This window comes from Rhinoraja longicauda, chromosome 10 (assembly GCF_053455715.1).
Source record: "Rhinoraja longicauda isolate Sanriku21f chromosome 10, sRhiLon1.1, whole genome shotgun sequence".
Classification (NCBI taxonomy): Eukaryota; Metazoa; Chordata; class Chondrichthyes; order Rajiformes; family Arhynchobatidae; genus Rhinoraja; species Rhinoraja longicauda.
In genome coordinates this window covers 36,946,661-36,958,817 of record NC_135962.1, presented here as the reverse complement: position 1 = coordinate 36,958,817, position 12,157 = coordinate 36,946,661, and the positions used below count along the sequence as shown (strand labels likewise).

The window sequence follows — 12,157 nt, the reverse complement described above, 5'->3', positions numbered from 1 at the left end:
CTTCTTCAGACTGAGAGTCAGGGGAGAGGGAGACATAGAGATATGGAAGGATCAGGTGTGAAAACTCTTCAAAGCAGACGTGGATCAAGGAAATGTAGAATGGATCATTGTTGACTGAGGGGAAGGTGACAACGAAGCATAGGATCAGTAAAATGAATCAGGAGGACAGTGAAACTAATCAGAGAACTAAGGTGGAGGAAGGACGGAGACATCACGAAAGCAAGGGTTACTTGGTTAGAGAAGTCAATATACAGCTAGGTTGCAAGCTGCCCAAGCAAAAATATTCCTCCAATTTGCATTTGGCCACACTCTGCTGAGGAGACCCAGGACAAAAAGGTCAGTATGGGAATGGGAAGGGCAGTTAAAGTGTCTACAACCAGGAGATCGCGTAGGCCTACGAAGAACTGCAGATGCTGGTTTATACCAAAGATCAACACAAAGTGCAGAAGTAACTCATCGGGTCAGGCAACATCTGAAGAAAATGGATAGGTGACATTTCGGGTCAGGACCCTTCTTCAGACTAGGGATTGTACTAGGGAGAGTGGGGGAAAAAAACATGTTCTTGCACTTGGTTTGAAGGATTCCCAATACGATATCCTTTGCTGAAAGTGGGTCAGACAGCATGTCTATAGAAAAAGGATAGGTGACATTTCAGAATAAAACCTTTCTTCAGACTGAAAGTATGGGAGGGGAAGGAAGAGCTGGAGGCAAGAAAAGACCGACAAACCAGGGCAGGCAACAGATGACTTCAGGCAGGGTGGTGTCCTGGTAGGCCAATTATTAGCTTTGGAATGTGTGATCTCAAGCTGGATATACTGAGGCAAATCGTGGAACTGGTTAAGCAACTGGGGTGGAGGAAAGGTGCAAGGGAGAAGGGAGTGTTAGACGTTAGAGAATTCAACGTTCATACCAAAAGGGTTGTAAGCTACCCAATGAAATATGAGGTGCTTTTCCTCCAAATTGCATGTAGCCTTAATTGAAATATGAGGGCTTTTTCCTCTGTATGCAGTGTGGCAGTGTAGGAGGCCCAGGATAGAAAGGTCAGTATGGGAAGGGGAGCTGAAATGGATAGCAACCAGGAGATCCCATAAGCTGGTGGACCGAGCGCAAGTATTCAGGGAAATGGTTGCCAAGTCTACGTTTGGTCTTGCCAATGCACAGGACCCTACATCGAGAATACAGGATGCAGTAGATGAGTTTCGAGGATGTACAATGTGAACTTCTCTGTCTCACCTGAAAGGACTGTCAAGGTCTCAGAATGGAGTTAACGGATGTTAGATAGAGCTCTAGGTGCTAGCGGAATCAAGGGATATGGGGAGAAGGCAGGCACGGGTTACTGATTGTAGATGATCAGCCATGATCACAATGCGGTGCTGGCTCGAAGGGCCAAATGGCCTCCACCTGCACCTATTTTCTGTTTCTATGTTTTTATAAGGACAGGTGTTGCATCTGTGATTGCAGGGGAAAATACCTGGTAAGGCAGTGGTTTGAGTGGGAAGGGACGAGTGAACCAAGGAGCTGTAGAAGGAGCAGTCTCTGCGGTAGGTGGAAAGGGGTGGAGATGTGACGATGTGATTAGTGGTGGGATCCCGTTGGAGGTGATGGAAATGTCAGAAGATAATGTGTGGAATGCAGAGTCCGGTGGGGTGAAAGGTGAGGACCAGGGGAACTCTGTCCTTGTTGCTTCTGGTTGGGGAGTGGGAGCAAGAGCTGAACTATGGGACACAGCGGAGACACATTTGAGGGCCTAATCTGTGACAGAAAGGGGGAAACCTACATTCCTAAGGACATCTCAGGGTGGAAAAGGTGGAATCCAGATAACTGTGGGAATCGGTAGGTTTGTAATAGCCATCAGTTGATAGTCTTGTATCCTGCGATGAAGAGACTTGTCTGAGATAGTCCAGGTGAATTTAAGGCCAGGGTGAAAGTTAGTGGTGAAGTCCATAAGTTCTGCACAGGTACAGGAGGTAGCCCCTATGCAGTCGTCGATGTAGCAAAGAGTTGGGGCCAGTGTATGCACGGAAAAAGGACTGTTTGACATAACCAACAATAGCTGGGGTCCATGTGAGTGCCCAAGGCAATACCTTTGATTTGTAGAAAGTGAGCAGAGTTAAAGGAGAAGTTTTTCAGTGTGAGGACAGGTTTCGCTAGGTGGCAGACCTTTAACCGTCCGGCTCGGCCTGGAACGTGGCAACTTCAACAGCCTGACCGCGGGAGAAGACGGCAGGGGAAGAGAAAAGACATTCTGGCCTTCAATCACAGTGAGGAGGTGACTGGAGGAGGCTCACTGTGATGGATGTTTCTTTTTGTTTGGTGTTGGTTTATGATTGTGTGTGTTATTGCTTATTTTTATTGCTCTTATTGTTGGACTGTGGTTAATCTTTCATTTCACTGGACATTTATGTGTATGTGACAAATAAACTTGACTATTGACTATTGAGGGAAATTGGTTGGGTCTTTGTTCAAGGAAGTAACGGAAGGCCTTAAAGCCCTCCTGGTGGGTATGGAGGTGTCAAGATGCTGCCTGACAATAAACAATAGGTGCAGGAGTAGACCCGCCGAGTTGCTCCAGCACTTTCTTATTTTTGTAAACTAGCATCTGCAATTCATGGTTTATACTTACATCAACATTGCAGATCGCATGACTGACCGCTCGGCGCAGCTGGCCCATTGGACGCAGCAACTGGCATGGGCTAACGCCAATGCCGCAATTTAGAAAGATGAGAGGGATCTTATCGGAACATATAAGATTATTAAGGGGTTGGACACGTTAGAGGCAGGAAACATGTTCCCAATGTTGGGGGAGTCCAGAACCAGGGGCCACAGTTTAAGAATAAGGGGTAGGCCATTTAGAACGGAGATGAGGAAAACCTTTTTCAGTCAGAGAGTTGTAAATCTGTGGAATTCTCTGCCTCGGAAGGCAGTGGAGGCCAATTATCTGAATGCATTCAAGAGAGAGCTAGATAGAGCTCTTAAGGATAGCAGAGTCAGGGGGTATGGGGAGAAGGCAGGAACGGGGTACTGATTGAGAATGATCAGCCATGATCATTGAATGGTGGTGCTGGCTCGAAGGGCCGAATGGCCTCCTGCACCTATTGTCTATTGTCACATGATGCAATATCAAGATGTGTGGGCTGAACAACCTGTGCAGATGAGCACCGTCTAGTGCTTTCTTTCACACCATGATACAATTAGTTACTGCAAAATCAGTGCTACTCTAATCCTTTTAGGGCAGGCAGGTGGGATTAAACTAGGTTCATGGATTAAGTCTATGGCTCTCATCATTTCAGGAGATCTCACCTCCAGCCTGATCTAGTCAACCCTGCTCCTCCTTAAGGTCCGCAAACATTCCAGCCTGTTCTTGCCCCACTGAACGTATTGCTTCACCCTATGGCCAATCCTTCACCAACATCAGAGGCACCTCAGCAAATCACAAAATGCTGGAGGAACTCAGCAGGTCAGGCAGCATCTATGGAGGAAATAGAGAATAGTTTCTCTGAAGAAGGATCCACTCCCTCATGCCTGACCAGCTGAGTTCTTCCAGCACTGTGTTTTGCTCAAGATTCCAGCAGCTGCAGTTGTGTCACCAGTTCGCTCAAACTTTTTGACAACTTCCAATTCCCCAGCCCTATCGCTTAATCTTAGCACATAGAATAGAGGAACAGGCCATTTGACCCACAATGTCTGTGCTAATCATGATGCTAAGGTATCATTGTTTATAAAAATAAACTTTTGAATTGGAGTATGCCAGTCATTCAGTTTATATTTTATAGTTTATACAATCCATATCCCTCCATTCCGTAGATACCTATCTGCCTATCTAAAAGCCTCTTAAATGCCAGTGTCATTTCTGCCTCCTCTGCGCACCTGTCAGGCACCTATCACCCTCCGTGGGGAAAAAACCCCAACCTGCCTTGTGCAAATCTCCTTTAAACTTTGCCCCTCTCACCTTAAAACTATGTCCTCTAATCTTTGATAATTCAACCCTGGGGAAAAGGTTCAAACTGTCTACCTTATCTACATGTCTCATAATTTTATATTGTTCTATAAGGTCTCCCCTCAGTCTCCAGCGTTCCTGAAAACACAAATCCAAACAACTTTGAGCAGCAAGTCGGTGCACAAATTCACTTGAGTCACACCTTCAACTATGCTGAACAGGACTGGAACCTATTCGGGCACAGTAATTCGCCATAAAGTGAATTACTGTGGCCGAATATGTTCCTTGGTTCTCTTAAACATGCCATCTGTTTTAGGGCTCAAAAAATATAAACTAAAAAATATAAACTGATTGACTGCATACTCCAATTAGAAAGTTTTTTTTTGTAAACATTTGAAACTGCTGGAAGTCACCACCAAAAAGGCATTTTTGGATTGAGTGGCAGTGTATTTGCTCTTCCCAGCTAATTTAAAAATTACAAAATATTACATTCCTTTTTCATCCTATCTCCATGCAGATTGCCTCATTGCTCCTACACCAAAGTGCACACTTACACCTTCAAGAACCAGCAAGCTGCCTTTCATAAATGAACCATGCAGCTCAAATTATTATGCAGTGTTGGAACAATTCTCTATGCTTATAAGCATAGGAAATGCTTATATGGTTTAAGATTATTATTTTATATGGTTTAAAATTATACAAAGGCAACTTAGTTACATCGTATTTTAAATTTTCATCCTCCCACCTGTAATACGAGAACAGGATTGGATACAGCATCAGAGATGGAAACAATTGCATATTTTAAATCCTTGAAATGTTTTGTTATCTGATTCGGTTTGGTCATCCAAACTCATTCTAAAAGCAAAGGGAGGGATAAAGAAAGACATCACACTTTGTGTATATGTGAATCTTTATTTTGCACCCACAGAAAAAGACCCAAGAAAATCAACAATTGCACCACAAACCACATAGTTCTGTTACAATTAACCTTGTTACTGCTAGCATCACGCATATAAGCATACTGAAGGGTCATGCCTCATTTCAGAATAAAGCATTCAATGAGCAGTACAATAATCAGGAAAAAGTACAAAAGATTGTTTTCTTTTATGCATTTGTAGCCCCAATAACAATGTACATTTAGTGTTATCATGGTAAAGCACCCCAAGGCACTTCACAGCTTCTAAGAAAATAAATTGACAGTCACGCGATAGATTAGCACTGATGGTCAAAGAGCTGCTCTTTAAAGTTGTCAGTAAGGAGCAGAGGTACATTGAGAGTTTAAGGAGGGAATTCAACAGTCTAGAGGCTGACAGATAAAGACATAGACACCAATGCTGCTGTTTACAAAAGTCAAAAACCAGAGAAGCACAGATATTTAAGTGGGATAAGGGGAGCAACTCATCATAGAAACAGAAGGCCGAGGCCAGAGTATTTTTAAAACAAGGAAGATAATTGTAAAATTGGAGTGTTGCCAGACTGGTCAGCTGTGAATGGTACTTTAAGAGAATTGGGATAGGGCCTGCAGAGTTCTACATAAACCTAATTTCATAGAGATGGCAGGTTACATTACCATGGCAACATCCTGATGCAAGAAAGGCATGAATGGATAACTAATATGATTAAAGAATAAAAAATGCACAAATGTTGCTACAATATAAAAGGCCATCATGCTAGACTGCATTCGCCATTTAACAATAGTTTTAGGAAAGCATTGCAAGAAGTGAGCAGTCATTAATTCTATTTTCAAATGGTATGAATTAGTCATGCAAAGACAAAATGCATCAGGTGTATCAAAAAAGGTATCTTAAAAATATTTTGTGTTCAAGTCACCAGTGTGGATTTAGAACAAGACACCATGCAAGGCATACATTTTTCAGCTGAATGCATTTTGGAATGCTCATTAGAAAAAAGTAAGAAAGAGATTTTGTGAAAGCTACTTGCCAAGATTCAGATTTAATTGTAGTTTGAACATTTTTGCAAGTCTCCAAATTGCTTTTAACCATTTAGTAAATGAAATTATATTTGCAGCTTCCATGGGAAGTATGCCATAGCATCATAACAATTGTTATTGCAATACATCAACTATTGCAATAATCAACTGAAAACATAAACTTTATAATATATGCTGCAAAAAACAAATGGAATTTAAGATTTCATTGTAAAAACAAAACCCAATTAACCAATTACAAATTATTCAAATCAAGATGCAGCTAAAATTATCTGAAACTCAAACATGAGATTAAATCAATACTAATCTAGACAATCTTTTAAATTGTATTTTTCAGATTACAGAAGGAGCAGAATGTTAAGTTAAAAAATTGAAAATTTAGTAACATCTTCAAAACATATAACAGAAATACGACCGGTGATGGTTTCAAACTTGAACTAAACATCTACTGAAAACATTTATTCTTGCACCTATCAGTAGAATTTGAATAAATTTAACACTTTAAAACATGCTAATTAGAATTGAAGATGTGTTCCAGAAGGGATATATTCTTAAACAAATCATCTTTTTTTTTTTTAAAGTGCTCCTTTAAGAGAAAGCCAATTGGCGATACAGCAAACACTTTACTTTCATTATAATTAAGTTCCAGAAGCAGACACAAATACCTTTTATTCTTCTCTGGGAAAATTAATTTGTTCGCAATGCTGAATGGGACTTATTTGTTGGGACAAGTACCCTAAATTTCCTCAAATATTAAATCACTAGACGCAGGCAGAGGCACTGACCATGGTCATTTTGAGGGACTTTTAATGCTTTACTACAGTGCAGTGAAACACCAGGGTAGGTTTAGATTGTGTTCTGAAACTTTGCTCAAACATTTCACTCTTTTAAAAAACAAGAGGAGAAATTCCCCTTGGGGACTATCTCAAGAGTTAGGTCCATTGCACCGAATAATTTTGTCACTGTCAGGATAACTGCTGGTTTGAAAAAGTCTTGTGAAGTCATATAAGTGAATACAAAAATGATGGAAAATGGGTGGTAGAGAAAAGCCACAAAAGGTAAATGCGCAAAAAGTTAAGGGCTTACAGTGAAATAATCAACCAATACAATTAATCCATTTTGGGGTGTATGTTTACATAGCAGGTTTTTCAATATTCTTCAAGTTTTCTTCAAACCAGCAGTTATGAAATTTGTACGCACAGAATCAAGCCAAAAGTAATAAAATATAGAAGACCCCATGACTGGTCTCGTCTTACTTTGCTGGCTTACACCACAAACATAAGTTCATTTTCTTGGAAAACCGCATTCAACATTGCTTAAATCACAGTGCTTAAATCTGATACAGCTTGGAACGAAGAGTATAAAAGTCATTTAATTTTCCAGTTTATATGTATATTTGAAATTTGAACTCAAGTTATTAATTCATAAAGTAAAATGCAATACTGTCACATTTTGTTAACGGAAAAATCCAAGTTTTTTGCAAAGCCACTCTTCAGTGAAGTCTTCTATATTTCTAATTTCAAACACCTGAAAGAAAAATATAAGCTACAATCAAATATGCCTGAACATTTGATAATAATTGTTTGTGAAGCAATTCAACAAGGATTATCAGCAAATTTTGCAGCAGATCAAATGTATCCAATTTAGTAAAAACTTTACAAGGTTATTTTAAAATATACCCAAAAAAGCTCTCAAGTTGTGCTCAAGTTTAAACTTCAATCGGAATGTGTTCCTAGAATTTAAGGGCGCAGGAAAGACAAAGAGGAATGATCATTGCCCCATCACTACTGAATGAATATTGATATTAAATCTTCAGGTTCATGGGACAAGAAGTTAGTAGACAACACTTTTTACTTGTTTATATTTTTAATAATTGTTATTGTATACAATTAGAACGTTAAAAAAATCTGGGCTTCAGGAACCTTGAAATGAAAAGACGAGCCAAGATTACTTTTGGACTCACCACCTTGCCTCCATCAGAGAAGCAGGTTCAAAATGTGCTCCAAGGCAAATGTGCGTTCAAGCAATCAGCAACGGAGCCAGGAAATGCTTGTGTACTTGAATTTATCAGCTGTCATGGATGCTGTCTCAATTACTTCACAGACTGGCCACACGAATACTGACCTACACTGAAGCTTCCATTTGATATGCTTCAAGATTCTAATAGAGATGAATAACATACATTGGTAACCGGATCACAGATCATTTGCATCGTAAATTGCACTAATGCTCATCAAGGGAAAACAACATCTCTTAATTAATTAATTTTATTTTATTTGTCATATGTAGGTTGGCACAGGGTCAATGGTACAATGAAATGTATTTGACAAGACAAGAGGTCATCTCAGCAGTAATATTCCAAGGATAAATAAGATTAAAAATGACATTAGTAAGGTAAAAAGACAATGTTAAAATAATCTGATGGCCTGATGGTAGAAACGGTACTTAAGTCTGGTGGTACGCGCAGCCATACTCCTGTATCGTCTGCCTGACGGTAAGAAAAACAGCCTGCGTGCTGGGTTGCTGTGGTCCTTGATGATGCTGCATGCCTTCCGGAGGGACCGCCGGTAGAAATTGTCCTGAATGGCCAGGAGACAGTTGCCAGTGATGTGCTGTGCCATCTTCACCACTCTGTAGTGATTTGTGGCTGTGGGCAGAACAGTTCCCGTACCAGACTGTAATGCAGCCTGTCAGCAGGCTCTCGATGGTGCATCTGTAGAGGTTTGTGAGGATGCTGGCGTTCATGCCAAACTTCCTCTGTCTTCTCAGGAAAAAGAGCCGCTGGTGGGCCTTCTTTGTTATTGTGTCCACGTGCAGTGTCCAGGAAAGGTCCTCAGTGATGTGCACACTGAGGAACTTAAAGCTGCTGACCCTTTCAACCTCAGCATCACCGATGTGGACGGGGAGGTGTCCACTCCCCCGCTGTCTCCTGTAGTCCACGATCATCTCTTTAGTTTTGCTGACATTGAGAGAGGTTATTTAGTGCCTTTACCTCCTCTCTGTAGGCCGTCTCATTGTTGTCTGTGATGAGGCCCAAGATGGTCGTGTCGTCAGCAAACTTTAGGATGATGTGCTTAGCAGTACAGTCGTAAGTGAACAGGGAGTACAGGAAAGGACTGAGCACACAGCCCTGTGGTGTGCCTGTGTTGGGGATCAGTGAGGAAGAGATGTGGCTGCCAATTCTCACCACCAGGGGCCTGCCCGTCAGGAAATCGAATATCCATCCGCAGATGGAGATCTCCAGTCCAAGATCAAGGAGCTTGGGGACGAGTTTTGAGGGAATAATAGTGTTGAATGCCGAGCTGTAGTCAATAAAGAGCATTCTCACATATGTATTTCCTTTGTCCAGGTGGGTGAGCGCAGTATGTATTGCCATGGCAATGGCATCGTCCGTGGCCCTGTTTGGTCTATATGCAAACGGAAGAGGGTCCAAGGTGTCAGGGAGAGAGGAGCAGATGTGAGTTTTGACTAGTCACTACTTGACAATTATTTTGGAGTTAGACTGAGCTTACTGAACGGAGCTTCCAAAAAACGAACGACTTAACATGTTTTACTAAAAGTCACCAAGTGTTAATGAAAATCTGAAGATGATAATCTTCCCCCAGATAATCAAATAAACCGAGACAGATTTCTCTCATCTTCCACAATAAAAGCTGTGTCATTTAGTACTTATTTAAAAATATATATAAACTCTCACCTTGGTAAACTCTGCTGCAGCCACCAGTCCAATTTTGCTACCAGCATACATCATCTGCTGTTCTGTCTTGCATCCTAAAATGAAAAGCACAAACCAGTTTTGATTGAAAGCTGCTCACCTTTAAAGCACAAACAGACTGTTGCGAACCTGCAATTACATTGGATTTTGTTGGAGCTGGAGTCCAGAGTAGGAGTGGGACAGAGAAATAAAGAAACAGGTCATTGGAAGCACAGGATCACTGTCGCAGATATTTTTATTTTACAATTTGTCCATGACTCAAGTATTTCCAGCATTTTATTTCAGATTTTTAACAAGTGATACATTCTGCACCTCAGTTCAAATATTGTTAAATTCTCTCTGTGCTGCTCGCATTCGTCCTGTTCTACTTGCACACTCCCACACTGAACAGCTATTCATTAATAAGCAAATATCACTCTGCCCCATCACCGACTTTCCCGATGTGTTTTCACCCTCTCTTTTACCGACTGGTGCTGTGGGGCAGCAGCTCTACCAGCTGCACCACGCTGATTACACAATTCTATGATGAGGAGACATTAGGTCAACCAGGTTTGAAATAGCTAGCTCTTAGAAGATTGATCTAAATGAAACTTTAAAAGTTCTGACATGTCATGATAGACTGGATACAATGAGAATGATTCACCCAGCTGAGAGATCACAGTCTCAAGTTTTAGGACCAAGACTGGGAAAAAATTCTCTTTGGAATGATGAATTTTCTACTACAGGGAGCTGTGGTCGCCAAGTTCCAAGGAATAGAGATAAACCTCTGGTGCAAAATACATCACGTGTTAGGGGAGAGAGTACGGGAAAGAGGTGTTGAGAGATAATTAGCCACCCCATTGAATAGTGAAGCAGGAACAAAAGGGCCACACGATCCACTCTTGGTCCTATTATACATTTCCGATTACTTGGATAGATACTGCAAAGTACAAAATTATCTTAATGCTGATTACACTGGCATCCCGCTTGGCGCTGATTTGTTACAACACTCATGATCCACAGTGCCAACATTGACAGAAACATATTCGCCTGTACTTGGGGAGGAAAAATAAAATCTAGTCAGGCTGTGCACTGCTCTGTCAGGCACCCGGGTGCTCGGATCTTAGTTCAATGACCATCTTTGTAGGGTGCATGCCTCATGGGAATGTGTGGAGAATGAATGAGAGGGCAATACTAACTAACTCCGTTCAGCGATGCATAGCCCAGGACTTCAGTGAGTTGTTGAGGACCAGCAGCATCACCTCCAGTTTAGCAGATGCCCCAGATCATACGATATCAGTCATTAGGACCTTAATAACCATGGTTGGGACTGCAACGCAGCCCAGAGAGGGTGATGATAACTTCCATCAAATCACTACTTGATGAGAGGTATAGGATTCAAGGGGGAAATGGCTGTAACCTTATTGATTGGTGCCCTCGCTCTTCTCTTATAAAGGAGATAACATGCCTGTGGGAAGCGTGGATAAAAAGTGCGTCAGCTGTCTTACTTCACAGCAGAAATGCCCAGGTGTGAAGAGAGAATATCTATTTTGACGGTCCATAGTGGGACATCGGAAGTACAGTTTAGATATATTTCATTGAATGAGATGTTTGGAAATTCTGAAGTTGCAAAAACGATTGTTCCATTTGCAAGAATAAACATTGGCATCACATATACAAATTCACAGCTTAGCACTTATAATGTTGGATACATGGTACTGATTTTATACACTGTAAGACTCCCACACCAAATCTAAATATCTTCCATACAAGGAAGGGAAGCTACTGAGTACTTTGCAACATCATAGCTCTTTCAGGATTTCTACTTAATGACACAATAATATTTTAAGTGAGCATCATGCAAAGTCATAATACCTCACCAGAGATGCAGACACGGTAAACTTTTGTTTTAAATATAAAATAATTACTTGCATGTAGTTTGCCTTCCGCAGAACATAAACCTCCACCAATTTTAAATATGAAAACAATTCAGCATGTCCAAATTTGCCCTGAATAACTTCAGCAAATAATAATACAATCATTTTAAATTAGAATTTTTTGATTCTCTACGAGCCCAGGCACAATGATTTTAGGTCTGTACAAGTTGTGTTTTCATCAAGCATTACTTCAGAATACTGGAATCTTTCGAAATAACTAGAACAGGGAGGACCAGTTGGGCGCAAAGCTCTCCTGCAATGGTCTAGCACCCTCCCCTCCCCAATTCCCTCTTCCCCTCCCCCCCACCCTCACACAATGCCCCCTCAACCCCCCTTATTACCCACTCCTCACCTCACCCACTCCATCCCCCCTCAACCCGGGCATCAGTCAAACCCCCCACATTCCCCACCCCTGCAAGTGATTAATATATATTAATAGATATACAATGTAACATTTTATATTGTTACATTATTATATTTTAAGTATTATTATTATTATATCATTATTATTATTATCATGAAGGTGTGTGTGTGCCACGCTGCCCGCTGGGAGTTGTAGTCGAGTGATGGTCCGGGGCGCTGGAGACGGGCGGGACCGTGGACTACACCTCTCAGCGGGCAGCGCGGCTCCTCAACCCCCT

The 12,157-nt window shown here is 41.4% G+C and overlaps 1 protein-coding gene across 3 annotated transcripts in view; it reads right to left on the bottom strand.

The window, feature by feature from the left end:
- Nucleotides 1-4,836: 4,836 nt before the first annotated feature.
- gmfb (glia maturation factor, beta) overlaps nt 4,837-12,157 on the bottom strand; it is a 449,169-nt gene continuing 441,848 nt past the window's right edge. For all 3 annotated transcript variants that reach the window (XM_078406667.1, XM_078406665.1, XM_078406668.1), the window contains 2 exons: nt 9,583-9,656; nt 4,837-7,412 (listed from right to left, as the gene is read on the bottom strand). In XM_078406667.1, the coding sequence (XP_078262793.1) occupies nt 7,341-7,412; nt 9,583-9,656 (146 nt within the window). In that variant the 3' untranslated portion in view covers nt 4,837-7,340. The remainder of the gene's footprint in view (nt 7,413-9,582; nt 9,657-12,157) is intronic.